The sequence below is a fragment of the Rhinopithecus roxellana genome, chromosome 6, assembly GCF_007565055.1.
Source record: "Rhinopithecus roxellana isolate Shanxi Qingling chromosome 6, ASM756505v1, whole genome shotgun sequence".
In the NCBI taxonomy this organism is placed as follows: domain Eukaryota; kingdom Metazoa; phylum Chordata; class Mammalia; order Primates; family Cercopithecidae; genus Rhinopithecus; species Rhinopithecus roxellana.
Window position 1 is genome coordinate 12,069,597 of NC_044554.1, and position 18,069 is coordinate 12,087,665.

Consider the following 18,069-nt stretch of genomic DNA (forward strand, 5'->3'; position numbering starts at 1 on the left):
TTTGGTTATCGACACTGTTTTAGTTCCCTAGGGATCCATAACAAAGTGCCACAAACTGGTGGCTTAAAATAATAGAAACAAATTCTTTCACTTCTAGAGGCTAGAAATCCAAAATCAAAGCACCGGCAGGGCATGCGCCCTTGGAGGCTTCTAGGGGCGGATCCTTCCTTGCATCTTCCAGCTGCTAGTAGCCCCAGGTTGTTCCCTGGCTTGTAGACGCATCTCTGCCTCCATCACATGGCACTCACCTTGGATGTTACTTGGATTGGGGCCACTCTCATAACTATGCCTTACTGTTATGACCTTATTTGCAAACTATTTGCAAGTAAGGTTACCTTTCAGGCACCAGGGTTGAGACTTCAACATATCTTTCTGGGGGACAAAGTTCAACCCACAATAAACATGCACCCATTATGAAGTATGAGCTATCGCTAACATATTATAAACATGGTAAGGACTGGGACTAGGTCAATCTTGCTCCATATGTGAATCCTCAGTATGTAGCACAGTGTCTGGTAGGTAGTGGCCCCTCAGTGATTTTTTTTTCTTTTGAGACAGGGTCTTGCTCTGTTGCTCGGGCTGGAGTGCAGTGGTGTAATCATGCCTCACTCCAACCTTGACCCTCTGGGCTCAAGCAGTTTGGTGCCTCCTGAGTACCTGGGTACCTGGGACTACAGGCATGTGCCACTACACCTGGCTAAATTTTGTATTTTTTGTAGAGATAGTGTTTCACCATGTTGTTTCCTAGGCTGGTCTAGAACTCCTGGACTCAAGCAATCCGCCCATCGTGGCCTCCCAAAGTGCTGGGATTACAGGTATGAGCTACCATGCCTGGCCAAGGTGTGTGTTTTATGTTCCCCAGATACCTGTCCTGAAATGAATCTTTGAGAATATGCAGACAAGCACCCAAACTAGAACCAAATTTATTTACCAGAATTATTGGGTTGGATGAAACAGAAAATAAACCAACAGAACACTTAAAAATACAAGTTTATTTTCTTTATATTGTTAAGTCTAATTATCAATTTATTTCAAAGTCATGAAAAGCAGAGCCTAGCATACCAAATGCTAGGTCAGATTTGTTCTGGAAACTTACTTTCTAGATAATTTTTTGGACTTACTTAAAAAATAATTAATTTCCATTAATAGAGCACTAACAGCCTCCAACTTATACTGCAGAATTCCTATATGTAATCTTTTTTAAAAAAATTAATCACCTGAGAAAGATATATTTACTACAGTTAAGTTTTTAAGTCAAGAGTTTTCTCTGGGAATTGATATATTTTATCTATAATGTCTCCACTTCCCCATACTTTCATCAAAGTATCACTGAAGCAGTCAAAGGCAGTCCTTTGGGGGTAGGTCTACAACATTTACTTAGGTTTATTTTAGTGAACATGGTTCCAGTCTAAGGGCAATGGGCCACTGTTCTAGGTCCTAATGTACAGCCATAGAGATGAGGTATTTCAATTTGAACAGAAGCAACATTTTGACCCAGGCACTATATTTACCACTCATGCAGACGTGGTAGACCATGTGTACTAAACTGAACACCAAAGCCATCATTCAGACGCACACAGTGCTGGTCTCATGGACCCATGCAGTCACACAGAGCCTCATGCTCAGAAGGGCACTGTGCTTGGTGTGACAACTGTTGTTACCATCTTGAATTTCTTAATAATTTTTGAGTGACAGGCCTGCATTTTCATTTTTCACCGGGTTCTGCAAATTATGTCGCCAGTCCTAGATATACATAAAAGTTGCTTTGGCCTGATTCATCTGACTTTTGATCTGTGTTTTCATTTGGCATCGAAGATAGAGCTGTGGGTAGTTCCCAGCAGCAGGATGATTCTAGTTCTAGAACATTTTCAAAGGTATAGAAGTTGTTGGTCATGTAATTCACTGGGAACAGTAAAGGAAGGAAGCCCACAAAGATGATTTTTATTTATATGTAAGATTATAGAGCTGAAATTATCCTCTTTGGAATATGGAAGAATCAAGCCCAACTGTGAGATATATATATATATATATATGTGTGTGTGTGTGTGTATATATATATATATATATTTATATAGGCATAATGAAAGAACTGGTTCATTTGAGGAGGAAATATGTATGCACATGTGCCAATAAGCTAAATATAAATATATTCCTCTCTAATCTTTTTTTCATCATCAAGAAATTATTTCAGCAATTCAAATAAAAAGAAGAATCTGTACAAGGTCTGAACTTGGCTATTGTTTATCAGAATAGTGAAAACATCCTCTTCTGAATTAGAAAGTACTCTTCCTGTCTTTCTTCAAAAGAGTAGGGGATAGTTGGTCCAGAAGTGCCGCAAAATGTTTATCCTCCATTTACAGACAGGAATAAACATTTCATTATAGGGCATGGTCCTCCGTACAGGCGGGTAGAGTGTGATTTTAAAAGGACAGACAGGTTGCCAAAGAAGAGGAGTTTTTTTCTAGATGCCTGTGAGATGGGAAAAAGCTCAAAGGGCAAGGAAGAAGAATCATCTAGACCTTCAAAGGCCACGCAGGGCTTCCAGCTTTGGCTGTGAATTAGAACCACCTAAAGAATCTAGAAAAATATTGATGTCTGGGCCTCATCCCACAGTAATTAAATTACAACCTGGGAATGGAGCTCAGGCAAGGGTGTTTTTATTTTTTATTTTTTTTGAGACAGGGTCTCGCTTTGTCATCCAGTCTGGAGTGTAGGGACATGATCATGACTCTGCAGTTTCCACCTCTTGGGCTCAGGCAATCCTCCTGCCTCAGACTCCCGAGTACCTGGGACTACAGGCACACACCACTATACCCAGCTATTTTGTTTGTTTGTTTGTTTAAAGAGATGGGGTCTCACTGTGTTGCCCAGGCTGATAAGGGTGTTTTTAAAAAGTGTCCCTGTGGATTTTTCTTTGCAGCCAGGCTTAGGAACCACTGGGCTTTTGCACACATTAAAAAAAAAAAAAAAAAAAAAAAAGTCCGAACTACCTCAAACAGGTATCTATTTTTAAAATTAAAAAATTAAGTATATATTTATATCTGATTATACTTAAACACAGACACTGTTAACATAGAGTTTTTTTCTATGTAATGTATTAACTACAGGTAATTACACAATATTTTATAAATAATTTAATGGTCTCTCTAAGGTTAAACAATACCTCCAATAAATAAGATATTTAAGAGATGAAAATATTTTTAAAGTAAGATATCTCAATTATTTTTAGGAAATCTGAAGGATGTGTCAAAGTTTAAAAGTCCTTTAAATGGGAAATGGATAAGGCAAGTAGTGTTCTTCCTAACTTGGAATAGTTTTAAGATATCAAATATCTTCTTCCATTAAAAAAAGAAGAAACTGTTCAGGTCAAAGTTTAAAATTAAGGCATTTGGAAACTAATTCATATTTTCTAGAATGCCTCCTTTAATAAGACACTTTAAAAAAAAAACACTAAACATCTTTACAAATAAGTACCTAAGATTCTAATAATTTTTGAGAAATAATTCTTTTTCAACTAATTTTTGAGTTCTAGAGTAAAGGTGTTCTTGAAGATTTCACAAGTCTGTAAAGAGTTGTGGGAGCATTGCAATTGATGAAAAAGGGAGGCAGGGAAAAAGGAAGGGAAGAAATGTCAGGCATAAAAGGGGCCCTGTAGTTACATCCTGCTGCCATGCAGGAGAAAGCTATACTAATCATACTAGATAACTCACTCTTGTGGACAGAGTTGACACAAAAAGTCTCATCTCTATTTTTTCATATTCATAACCCTGGAACAAGACCAGCAGAGGAAGGTCAAGGCACAGTGGTTTGGATTTCCCCTGTTGTGTTTGTGTGTCTTAGTTGTACATGATAAAACAATTTAATTGCAAAAGACACTGAAAAGACTAACTCACTTTCCTAGCTTTTAGCACACCACTAACACCTGCAGACACTAAGGAGATGTTTGGAAGCATCATTTAAGGAATGAGACAAAGGTTACAATGATTACATCTTTTTCTTTAAAGAGCTTGAGGAACACAAAGATAACCAAAATTGAGACTAAACCCAGATGAAAATGGATGTCATCAATTATTCCAAAGAATTTCCAGAAGCACTCAATAGTAAGACAGTCAAAATATCAGGGACAATAAGGAAGTCATTAGTCTGTTTAAACTGAGAATATACTCCAAAACCACAGACAAATGAGAAAAAACAAACCTGCAAATAATCCTAGCACTGGACATTGCTTAACCAAACAACCAGCAATGCCAACATCTTTTCTCCAGGGAAGAGTTCAGGTAGGAAAAGAGCTATACTTCTGGAATGCCAGCTTTCACAATGTGTATTGCATTTGAAATCCAAGTTCGATGATTGCTATGCTAATTTAAACCATAGAACACTAACTTGTTTTTGATTCTAGCCTAAAGTATTAGGCTGAATGTTTTTCTCCTTGTTTGATGCCAAGAACAAGATGTAGAAACCAATTAAACTGCACAGTCCATCCTTTGTCTCTGCACACTTCGATCTGATCAAGAAAATACTTTTTAGCATCCTCCTCACTTTTCCCCACTGTGAGGGCATCCCGGATATATTCAATGTCTTCTTTGCTTGTTAACTGGGGCATTCCGGTCATCAGCATCATGGAGAACAGGATGATCAGTAGGCTTGTGTGATGACGAAGGGCTAGATAAGCCTTAACACAGGTGTCCTGGATAAGGGAGAAGAAAATGCTGTTACTGTTGTTATGGTAACTAACAAGTAGGCTGAAGATTACAGGGATGTAGTGAAATGTACATAGCATTACCTGTCCATGAAGAGAAACCATCACAAACAAGGTAGGTCCCTGCCTCTGATGAGAAACTGTTTTTATAATCTCTTAAATACTTTCATGTAGTTGCATATATCCAGGGAGTGCTCAAGGAAAACTAATTGATACAGACAAGTTTCATCTTATTTCTTACTCTACCTTTTTAATTCGGTTTCTTTCCCAAGAGATTGAGGGTAGAAATTTCTGTAATTTCTGAAGAGCAATGAGTCAGCTTTTGAACATCATACTGGAATCAATAAACTTTATGTAAGTGTAAATAATGTTTGCCAAGAACTAATGAAATCCATAGAATTAATGGAAATGTGTTTGAGATGTAGTTTTCATCTTTATTTTATACTCTGTTCAAGTCTAAGAAAACAGATGAATTAGCTTTTCACTGTCTGATAATCAAAATTGTTACATGAACTTTGAAATTTTAATACAAATTCTGAACACTGAGTGAGAGAGAGGGCTTTAAAAAATGCCATGGCTGATGGCTCCCCAAAAAGCTTTGGAGCAGGTGATACAGGTGAGTTAAGTCTGCTTATTAAGCAACAGGTACAATTATGCCATTTAAATTGTTCCAAAGCACAGAAAAACGCAAGTCTCAATTTTACAACAGGAGAATAACCCAACCTTAATACCATAACTTGACGAAGATCGTACACTAAAGAAAACTAAAGTTAGTGATTATATATATAAATATTTCAAATAATATTGAGTATAATGTTAAAAGATTAATACACCATAGCCAAATAAGGTTTATTCTAAAGCTGAAGGATTAATTCACCATAAGGTACTATATTAACATCTATTTTTGATTTAAAAATATATGATTTCATATGTCATTAAAATATAACAATGTGAATAATTATTTGAAATTATAAAAATAATTCTAAATAATGAAATACCAGAAAAAGAAGGATAAAATCAGAAAAGTGGGCTGGGCGCAGTGGCTCACGCCTGTAATCCCAGCACTTTGGGAGGCCAAGGTGGGTGGATCACTTAAGGTCAAGAGTTCAAGACCAGCCTGGCCAACATGGTGAAACTCTGTCTCTACTAAAAATACAAAAAAATTAGCAGGGCGTGGTGGCAAGTGTCTGTAATCCCAGTTACTTGGGAGGCTGAGGCAAGAGAATTGCTTGAACCCAGGAGGTAGAGGTTGCAGTGAGCTGAGATCATACCACTGCACTCCAAACTGGGCAACAGAGCAAGACTCTGTCTCTAAATAAATAAATAAAATAAAATAAAATCAGAAAAGTGAAGGTAAACTTATTAGTTACAAATGACCTAATTGTCTTGTAACACTGAAGGAAAAAAATTAAATATTACTGTAACTAGTTTTTAATAAACTGGCTTTTTATAAAAATTAATAAATAGAATGCTATAAATAGGATCCACAAGTTGGAAAGTAAAATGCAAAAATAGATGCTATAATCAATGGTAACAATAACATGATTCCTAGGACTAACACATAAACATGTAGAACCTATGTTTTTATAATTTTTATAATTTATAATTTTTATACTCTTAAAAAATTATAAAACTTTAATCTCTGAAGAGCAATGAGTCAGTTTTTGAACATCCTTCAGTGATGAGACTGCTTATAATGATATAAATTATTCTTAATCTATAAACATAAAATTTCAATACAAATTCTTATTGGGTGTTTAAACTCAGATATGGTTTAAAGTTCATCTGAAATAATTAGGGCCTGAGAGAACATTTTGAAAAAGTATAATAATGAAAAGTAGTACTTGCCAAACCAGATATTAAGCCATTTTATAAAACTACATTATTAAAAACAGTGTGAACCGTATCTATTCTTCTCCCACAAAGACAAGAAATTTTGTGGAACAGAAGGGAAAGTTCAGAGACATACTTAAATACATAAATATGATATATAATACAGGTGACTTTTCAAATTGGTGGGGAAAAGATCTATTATTTGATAAATGGGACCAGGACAAGTGGTTCATCATTTGGCGGAGAAAATAAAATTCTACTCCATGTGATATACCAAAAATAAATTCCAGATGAATTAAATGTAAAAAGGGAAAATATTTAAATATTCATGGAGTGGGAAGGGACTTTATGAAGATGACTTCCATGGTGGACTTTATGAGGAAAAGATGGTGAGACTACAGAAACTTAAAACTTTTGAGAGAAAAAAAGCTATACATAATATTAAAAGAGGCTTAATGACAAAAGAAAATGTATTTGCAACATGACAGATCACTCTTTCAACCCCAGCCCCCTAATAGTTCTTAAAAATCAATAAGAAAGAGATAGTTGGCTAGAAATACAGGCCAAAACCAAAAAACTTCACACTGTAAGACATAAAAACGGATAAACCTATGAAAAAATATGCAACCTCATTAATACTCAAAAAAATGTAACTTAAAATGAGATGGAAAATTTACCTACAAACTGGACTTTTTTTTTTTTAGTCTTTTAAGGACAATACCCAATGTACACGTTTTATAAGCTGATGGTAGATAGGAATACATATAATGTTACCAGTAGATAATTCGATTAACATGCGTCAAAAGTTTTAAGTGCTTATAAATGTTATATAACTTAATTGTGATGGTTGTTACATGACTGATGCATTTGTCAAAATTCATAGAACTGTACACCTAGAAAGGGTGATTTTACACCTCCAGCAAGCTGCAGTTGACCCAAGGAGAGGAGGCCAGTCTGTCTCCTGTGCGTCCCACACATCCCCCACACTGCTTGACAAAAGACAGGAAACCCCTGGCTTGGGCCAATAGCACAGACTCTCCATCCTGGGCTGATTGCACTGAGCCACTGCTGACCTGCATCTCTCTGGGGTGGAGTCCCCAGGTGACAAGCAAATGACCCTTGGCCACAACCACTACCACAGTCCCTTCCTCTGCTGCCTCCAAGTTGGGGAAGGAACATAAACACTGAGATTACCTGAGAGCTGCAGTGGGCATCCGAGGAGTGCCAAGTCATGATCTACAGCCAGCACTCAAGGGGGAGAGAAACCCACACTTTCAGAGCATTGAGAGGGAACATGGCTGCAACTGTGAGGTAACCTGGGGGAGCCAAATAACCAAGCAAGAGTCTACCAACTGACCAATAAGCCTAAGTGCCACCTGCTGGATCACACCCCAAAGCTTCAACACCAAAAATACCTCACTAACATACCTCCCTCCAAAACCAGGGACAAGAAGTTAGCTTCAAATAAAGACCCTTCACAAAGCCTCGGCCTGGTGAAAACATCCAGAAAAGAATTCTATTGACTGTACTCAATCTACAACTGTGGTTAAAGGAGCACCCACATGCAGAGATGAGAAAAGACCAACAAAAGAACTCTCGTGACTCAAATGGCCAAATTGTCGTATGTCCTGCAAGCAACCACACCAGTTCTCCAACAAGAGTTCTTAACCAGGCTGAACTGGCTGGAATGACAGACACAGAATTCAGAATATGGACAGGAACAAAGATCATCGAGATTCAGGAGGATGGAAAAACCCAATCCAAGGAAAGTAAGAATCACAATAAAGTGATGCAGGAACTGAAGAATGAAATAGCTGGTATAAAAATGAATCTAATGGGTCCGACAGAGCTGAACAATACAATATAAGAATTTCACAGTGCAATCACAGATATTAATAGCAGAATAAGCCAAGCTGAGAAAAGAATCTCAGAACCTGAAGACTGGTTCTCTGAAATAAGACAGTCAGACGAAAATAACGAAAAGAGAATAAAAAGAAATGAAAAAAAAAAAAAAACAAACAAACAAACAAACAAAAAAAAACAAAAAACCAAACCTCTGAGAAGTATGGGATTATGTAAAAAGTCTAAATCTACAAATCACTGGCATCCCTGAAATGGAGGAGGATAAAGCAAACACATTTCAGGATATCGTCCATGAAAACTTTCCCAAGCTTGCTAAAGAGGCTGACAGTCAAATTTGGGAAATACAGAGAACTGCAAGATTCTACACAAGAAGATCATCCCCAAGATACATAATCATCAGATTTTCCAAGGTCGAAATGAAGGAAAGAATGTTAAAGGCAGCTAGAGAGAAAGGGCAGGTAATCTACAAGGGAACTCCATCAGGCTATCAGTGGACCTCTCCACTGAAACCCTGCAAGCCAGAAGAGATTTGGGACCTATATTCAACATTCTTAAAGAAAAAATCTTCAGCCAAGAATTTCATATCCAGCCAAACTAAGCTTCCTAAGTGAAGGAGATATAAGATCCTTTTCAGATAAGCAAATGTTGAGGGAATTCATTCCCACCAGACCTGCCTTACAAGAGACCTTGAAAGGAGCACTAAACATAGAAAGGAAAAACTGCTATCAGTTAATACAAAAACATGCTTAAACACACAGACCAGTGTCATTATAAAGCAACCACACAAGCCAACATAATAACCAGCTAAGAGCACAATGACAGGATCAAATCCATACATATCAATACTGACCTTGAATGTAATGGGCTAAATGCCCCACTTAAAAGACAGAGTGGCAAGCTGGATAAAAAAGCAAGACCCAATGGTAACGCTGTCTTCAAGAGACCTATCTCATGTGTAATGACACTCATAGGCTCAAAATAAAGGGATGGAGGAAAATACACCAAGCAAATGGAAAACAGAAAAAAAGCAGGGGTTTGTCCTAATTTCAGACAAAACAGATTTCAAACTAACAAAGATGAAAAAAGACAAAGAATGGCATTACATAATGGTAATAGGTTCAATTCAACAAGAAGACTTAACTATCCTTAATATACATATAAAGTAGTCTCTCTTTCTCTCTCTCTCTCTCTCTCTATATATATATATATAAAATCCAAATAAACACAATTAGAAATGAAGAAGGGTATGTTATTACTGACCCTACAGAAATAAAAACAACCATCAGAAACTACTACAAATATGCACACAAACTAGAAAACCTAGAAGAGATGGATACATTCCTGGACACATACATCCTCCCAAGACTGAGTCAGGAAGAAACTGATTCCCTGAACAGACCAATAATGAGCTCCAAAACTGAAACAGTAATAAACAGCCTATCAACCAAAAAAAGCCCAGGACCTGATCAATTCAGAGCTGAATTCTACCAGATGTACAAAGAAGAACTGGTACCCTTCCTATATAAGCTATTCCAAAAAATTGAGGAGGGACTCCTCCCCAACTCATTCTATGAGACCAGAATCATCTTGATACCAGAACCTGGCAAAGACATAAAAAAAGAAAACTTCAGGCCAACATCCTTGGTGAACATCAATACAAAAATCTTCAACTAAATACTTGCAAACCGAATCCAGCAGCACATCAAAAAGCTAATCCACCATGATCAAGTAGGCTTCATCCCTGGAATGTAAGGTTGGTTCAACATATGCAAATCAATAAATGTGATTCTCACATACAAAGAACTAAAGACAAAAACCACATGATTATTTCCATAGATGCAGAAAAGGCTTTCAATAAAATTCAACACCTTTTCATGTTAAAAACTCTCAATAAACTAGGTATTGAGGGAACATACCTCAAAATAATAAGAGCCATTTATGACAAACCCACAGCCAACATTATACTGAATGGGCAAAAGCTGGAAGCATTCCCCTTGAAAACTGGCACAAGACAAGGAACCCCTCTTCACCACTTCTATTCAACATAGTATTGGAAGTCCTGGCCAGAGAAATCAGGCAAGAGGAAGAAATAAAGAACATCTAAATAGGAAGAGAGGAAGTCAAACTATCTTTGTTTGCAGATGACATGATTTTATATCTAGAAAATCCCATAGTCTCTGCCTAAAAGCTCCTCCAGCTGATAAACAACTTCAGCAAAGTTGTAGGATCCAAAATCAGTGTACAAAAATCACTAGCATTCCTATACACTAACAATAGCCAAATCGAGAGCCAAATCGGAAAGGCAATCCCATTCACAATTGCCACAAAAAGAATAAAATACTTAGGAATACAGCCAACCAGGGAGGTAAAAAGATCTCTACAATGAGAATTATAAAACACTGCTCAAAGAAATCAGAGAAGACACAAACAAATGGAAAAACATACCATGCTCATGGATAGAAAGAGTCACTATCATTAAAATGGCTATACTGCCCAAAGGAATTTGATGCTATTCCTATCAAACTACAAATGACATTCTTCACAGAACTAGAAAAAACTATTTTAAAATTCATATAGAACCAAAAAAGAGCCCAAATAGCCAAGGCAATCCTAAGCAAAAAGAACAAATCTGGAGGCATCATGTTACCTGAGTTTAAACTGTATTATTACAAGGCTACAGTAACAAAAACAGCATGGTAATGGTACAAATACAGGCACAGAGACCAAAGGAGCAGAACAGAGAGCCCAGAAATAAGGCCACACATCTATGACCATCTAATCTTTGACAAAGCTGACAAAAGCAACAAGGAAAAGACTCCCTATTTAATAAATAGTGCTGGGATAAACTGGCTAGCCATATGCAGAAGATTGAAGTTGGACCCCTTTCTTATACCACATACAAACATCAACTCAAGATGGATTAAAAACTTACATGTAAAACCCAAAACTATAAAAACCCTGGAAGACAACCTAGGCAATGCCATCCTGGATGTAGGAATGGGCAAAGATTTCATGACAAAGACACCAAAAGCAACTGCAACAAAAGGAAAAATTGGCAAGTGGGATCTAATTAAACTTAAGAGCTTCTGCACAGCAAAAGAAATTATCAAGACAATGAACAGACAACCTACAGAATGGGAGAAAATATTTGCAAACTATGCATCTGACAAATGTCTAATATCCAGCATCTATAAAGAACTTAAACAAATTTACAAGAGAAAAACAATCCCATTAAGAAGTAGGCAAATGACTCAAACAGATACTTCTCAAAAGAAGGCATACGTGCAGCCAATAAGCATACGAAAAAAGCTTAGCATCACTGATCATTAGAGAAATGCAAATCAAAAGCACAATGAGATACCATCTCCCACCACTTAGAATGGCTATATTAAAAAGTCAAAAAAATAACAGTGCTGGTGAGGTTGTGGAGAAAAAGGAACACTTATACACTGTTGGTGGGAGCGTAAATTAGTTCAATCATTCTGGAAAGCAATGTGGCGACTCCTCAAAGAGCTAAAAGCATGACTGCCATTTTGATCCAGCAATCTCATTACTGGGTATATACCCAGAGGAATAGAAATCATTATACCATAAAAACACATGTACAGAAATATTCACTGCAGCACTATTCACAATAGCAAAGACACAGAATCAACCTAAATGCCCACCAATGATAGACCGATTAAAGAAAATGTGGTACATATACACCACGGAATACTATGCAGTCATAAAAAAGAATGAGGTCATGTGTTTTGCGGAACATGGATGGAGCTGGGGGCTATTATCTTTAGCAAACTAACACAGAGACAGAAAACCAAATACTGCATATTCTCCCTTATAAGTGGGAGCTAAATGATAAGAACTTATGAACCTAAGGAAGGAAACAACAGACACTGGGATCTACTTGAGGGGAGAGAATGAGAGGAGGGAGAGGAGCAAAAAAGGTAACTATTGGGTACTGGGCTTAACGCCTGGGTGACAAAATGATGTGTACAACAAAACCCCTGTGATATGTGTTTACCTATGTAACAAACCTTCACATGTACCCCACGCCAAAAATAAAAGAAAGGGTGATTTTTACTCTATGTAAAACATGCCTCAATAAACTTGGCTTAAAAAATATCTATATCCTTTTACCCAGCAACTTCCATGCTAGGAATCTACCTTTAAAAATACTGAATAATTTTGCAGTGATTTATCTACAAGGATGTTCATTAGAACACAGTTTAATAATGTCCTACAATAGGGGATGATAAAAAAAGATTCACGAAAAGTACTTAAAATTGCATGTCCTGGAACTACTAGAAAGATACTGTGGAAGGATATTTAATAAACATGTAAAAGTGTTTAAGAAGTAGGCATAAAACAACGCATCCCATTTTAGTAAATTAACACAAAATATTTATATAGAAAAAAGAACATAAGTTTATAGGACAAAATACTAATAGTTTTATTTTGCCTTTAGCTGATATTGTCTGTGACATTTGTATGTGGCAGAGTGACTGCAATGATAATTGAGGTCAGGCTTATGTCATTCTGTATGTCAAGGCTGGGCAGAGTACACATCATCCTATGCAATAAAAAACCCATGGACTATTCTGGCATTTTCTAAGTGAGACGATATACATAAAGTGCCCAGCATGGAGGCCGGCACATAGTGAGGGCTCAATAAACGTCAGTCCTCTCCCTTGCCTACCATCCCCTCTGCATTTCCTCCCTGTTCACCAAGAAGTGGGACATTTGTGTGGGCTGTTGCTGCTGCTGCCCAGCCATCACTTGTTCCCTGGAAGTGGCCCCAGTGCATTAGTGCTCTTGCATTCTTAATGACTCCACTTATGTCCGGAAATTATTTTCTTTTGCTCATCTGTAGGACCCACTGAGGTCTCTCTCATTTCTTCGTAATTACACAGGCTAAGTGCAGACTTCACCCCAGGCAACAGCCTTATTAATTTGCCAACTTGCACAATTTTCACAAGGACATAGATGGGGACGCCTTTTGGTTTTGAATTAGAGTACATTCTGATTTTTAATTATTTTCTATCCTTCTATACACTGGGGGATCCACACAAATCCCCTGCTGTGTGAGCCCACTGTGTGGTCAAACTCTTTTTAATAGAAAATTTTCGAGGAGGGAAATTAACCTAAGGCCAAGTTATTATAAAACCAATCCACTGGTGCTCAGTAAATACTTGTTAAGCACTGATGCAGAAATTCACCTATCCCTGCTGCACTCAAGGAGAGGAGTTAAAGGAAAGAACTGCCCTGCTTTTTTCGAAGGCTTTCACTCACATAAAGAATTTCTGTTGATTCTGGCCGGGCGCGGTGGCTGAAGCCTGTAATCCCAGCACTTTGGGAGGCCGAGATGGGCGGATCACGAGGTCAGGAGATCGAGACCATCCTGGCTAACACTGTGAAACCCCGTCTCTACTAAAAAATACAAAAAACTAGCCGGGCAAGGTGGTGGGCGCCTGTAGTCCCAGCTACTCGGGAGGCTGAGGCAGGAGAATGGCATAAACCTGGGAGGCGGAGCTTGCAGCAAGCTGAGATCTGGCCACTGCACTCCAGCCCGGGCGACAGAGTGAGACTCCATCTCAAAAAAAAAAAAAAAAAAAATTTCTGTTGATTCTAATTTATTCAGATAGTTCTAATTTTCACACACAAGGATCTCTTCTATGAGAAAATTTCTTCCCCAGTTTAACTGTATGTCCCATGCTTGTCAAACACAGTGTCCAGATTCTGACTGGCTGTACACACTTAGAGACTTGGTGCAGCTTTAACCACCCTCTGCCGAAAGGCAGTGTGTTGTGGTGGTTAACAACACAGATTCACATCAGGCTGAATGAATTCTAATTTTGGCTTTATTACTGGTTAACTATATCACTGGAGAAGTCACTTAACCTCTTTTAAATATAGATTAAGAATAATAAGAATGATACCCATTTCATATTGTTGTGGTGAGATTTAAGTGCTACATAAGTAGTTGGCTATGATTACTAATCAATACCACGAGGAGCTGCATTATTGAATACACACTCTGTTCAATGCTAAGGGGCTCACTGTCCCTCTAGACCACCTGCCCACAAGGTCTCTTAGTAAAGGCCTAGTGGGTAAGGTAGGTTGGAATCGGGGATAAGCTTCACTCCAACCAGTGTCAAAGGGAGGCTGTCATGGTGCTAGCCCACTGAGGTTGGCAGGATGGAAACCTACAGCAACACTGGCTTCCTGCAGGTGGTTCTCTCACCTTGGGGGGCACAGCTGAGCACCTGCCCTGCCCACTCAGCCCCAGAAGTTTCATTTCTGCCCTTTGGACTCAGCCACAGGGTCTGTGGGAGTGTTCTGATACTACCTTGGCCTAGAGGCCTGTGGTTTCAGGGACTATGAGGATGTGGCCTGGGGAGCTCAGGGGAAAACACAGAACACAGAAGTTACTGGCTGTAATTTTCCCTTCTGCCAGGGCTGCCTCTCCTTGACCTCAAACATCCTCATTCTCTCCTTTTCAACTGACTGTTGAAGGATTTGTATTATTGAGAGAAGAGTAAGGGAAAAATCTGACTTCGGGGACTTGGTTTAATGCACTTGTTAATGAGCACAAATGTGGGGAACATTACATTATTATTAATGCCATTAGCTAGAACATTCTCCATTAGTAGCTAATAAATAGATTGAGCCTACGTAGTACATCTGCTCTCAATTTCATTGTTGATTCAAATGCCTTAATTATAGCATCTAGGACTAACAGAAAGAATTGTTGTTACAAAGCTACCGCCCTCAGAAGTCTTGGGAACAAAGGGATTCATTATCATTTCAGGGCCCAAACTTTTACTTGATTTGCTAACTGCCCCAACTATCAGTTCACTAAACGGAAAACAAACTACTTTTATATACAGCCTACTAATTTAACCACTGATGAGCTGTGGCTGCTACAGACTGTCTGAGGTCACATGAAATACTTTTCTTAAGATCAAAATCCTCCATTTTCATCTAGAAATGAAGTGGAACCTCCACTGACTTTTCCTAAATGGTAATGTTGCCTCTGTATGCTAGAGGAAGGAGACAATGGATAAAAATCATTTCAGTCAAAGGCAGAGGATTTTATTTTATTTTTTAAATAAAAATCAAGGCATTGGCTAGCCAGTCTCTAGGCATTATTTTGGCAAAACAGAGAAGGTCACGGATTATTAGACCTAATAGTGCATGAGAGCACACTTTCTGGTAAATCCGAAAGAGGAGTGTGTCTGGTACTTGGCCATGCATTTGATGAGTTTGAATTAGGATTCTTATCTATAATTACTTGAAAAATGATTCTCAGACTAGCTCTGTTTACCAGGGGAAGGGCTGTACTGCCATCTTCTCGAATATTTAGCTAGAAGCATATTAGAAACCTAAATGCTACAATAAGCTATTCTACTTTAGTCAATATTCTGAACAGTGTGCACATAGGGGAGTGTGTGTGTGTGTGTGTATGTGTGCGTGTGTGTGTGTGATTTATCTTTCAGCCTTGTTCCAAAAAGGATTTAAGTTGGAATATTTGGAGATACAAAAGTCAAAATAACATTAGTTAGAAGTAGGTGAAAAAAAGAAAGGAAACAATCCACAATGGGTTGGGGAAGGAGGCTAATTTAAAACTGTACATCACAAGTCCTATATACAGTCATGTACTGCGTAACAATGTTTTGGTCAACCATGGACTGCATATATCATAGTTGTTTCATAAGATTATAATTCCATATTTTTACTGTACCTTTTCTGTTCAGATGTGTTTAGATACACAAGTACATAACATTGTGTCACAACTGCCTACAGTATTCAGTAAGTAACATGCTGTAAAGGTTTGAAGCCTGGGAGCAATGGGCTATATTATACAGCCTAGGTGTGTAGTAGATTTGTGTAAGTTAACTCTATGATGTTTGCACAATGATGAAATTGCCTAATGATGCATTTCTCTGTATGTATCCCCATTGTTAAGCAATGCATGACAGTACTTGCTACAGGAAGTCTTCAAATACATCTCTAGCTAAAAGGACACTAATCTGTTACTCTAGTCAATGTTCAGAAAATTTAAAAGAAAACATCTCTATTTAGAAGAAGCACAGCGTTTCTAGAAACTAAGACCAACAGAAATTTCACCAGAAGATCTTTATAGAGAGAGTATGTTTTGTAACATGCTAAACAATGTCCTTGACAATATTCTATGTTATACAAAATGTTCTAAAAGAAACTAAATTTGAGAGAATGATGTCAGTTAAAAGGTTATTATCTTTCCAGTTTTGGACTTGTATCTTTTCCAGAATAGTAATTTAAATTTGACAAGCTTAATAAAGTCCTAAGTTTGACAACCCCCACAAGTCTACATATGGGGGAGATACCACACCAACATATTCAAACTCCTACAAATGGCTGATATCAGACCCTTCTTTGAGAATATGTTCCAATGCATAACATGGAGAGATAGTACTGAAAGTCTTCATAATGAGACAGAGGAGGCTGAGCCTGGCCTAGTCAGTGGGTTGGGGTGCAGATCCCAAGACGGAATCCTTTATCAGCTCAGTACATTATGGGTGACAGATAAACTGGTCATCTCCCGCTTGACCTATAATAGACCTTAATTGTGGTTATTTGTGATTAATCGAATGAGCTCCAAATGGCTTCTTTGCTTTGTTCTCCCCTCCACCCCTTTAATCCAGCCTATGTACTGCTTCAAGTTGGACCCAAATTTCCTTTTTTGACTCAAATTCTACTACACACTTCCAGAAAACCTACTTTCTATCTACACCAGGTAAATACACTTCTTGTTCCTAAATACTGATTGTGTGTACTTTTCTAACTTCGTGCACTTGCTTGTGCTGTTCTTTCTGTCTGGATGTTCCCTCCCTTCCCTGTATCTGCCTGGAAAAATGAAACTGAATTCATTCCTTAAGGCCTGAGAAAAACACATGCTTCTCTGAATAGCCCTTTTCTATCCTCTAGGGCAGGATTAATTGCTCCCTCTGCAAACCACCGTGGACACTGTTAGCACAAAGTATTCCTTGGCACAAAGTTGTGTAAGTAGCTCTCTTGCCATGTTCTGGGGCCATGCTCTGTTGTCTCACCTGTGCCCAGTGCAGTGTCTGACACACTACAGATAATCTGTATATGATGGGTGAATGCTTAATGTACAGAAGCCAAGTTCAATATTGGACATAATTCACTACTTTAAAATCAGGATGCATTAGGGAACAATCGTATTTGAAAGGGACCAAACTGGGAAAATATCTTGCCTTGCCAAAGGCGGTACCTGACCCTTCTTTATGCCTTGCATGGTGCCTAAAATGTAGTATGTATATAGTCAGTGTGTGCTAAATTAGTGTCTTACTTTAGATATGGTGAATAAGGCCTGGTAACTACAACAGGCTAGAGCAGGAGGCTGAGAAAATCCAGCCTAGCAGGTTATAGGTGTAGACAAGGATGAGGGCTACCACACAAAGGAAGGGGAGGTAGAGAATAGTGACTGGAAATGATGCTGAGGTGGCTGCAGTCCTCGGAAGAATGTCAGATCACAAGGTCTCTGTGGTCCCTGTGGCTGGGCTTGGGAGAATACTCGAGCCTCCAGCAAGAAAAATGACAGAAGGGATTAGGGCCCTAGTTCTAGCAGCTGGGTAACACACAGAGGCATCTCTGGTGGAGAAACTGAAACA

General features: G+C 38.2%; 1 protein-coding gene across 3 annotated transcripts in view; it reads right to left on the bottom strand.

Annotated features, from left to right (window-relative positions):
* Positions 1-972: 972 nt before the first annotated feature.
* The window catches only part of PIK3CG (phosphatidylinositol-4,5-bisphosphate 3-kinase catalytic subunit gamma), a 44,176-nt gene continuing 27,079 nt past the window's right edge, over positions 973-18,069 (bottom strand). For all 3 annotated transcript variants that reach the window (XM_010382412.2, XM_010382413.2, XM_010382414.2), the window contains exon 11: positions 973-4,687. In XM_010382412.2, coding sequence (XP_010380714.1) covers positions 4,409-4,687 — 279 coding nt within the window. In that variant the 3' untranslated portion in view covers positions 973-4,408. The remainder of the gene's footprint in view (positions 4,688-18,069) is intronic.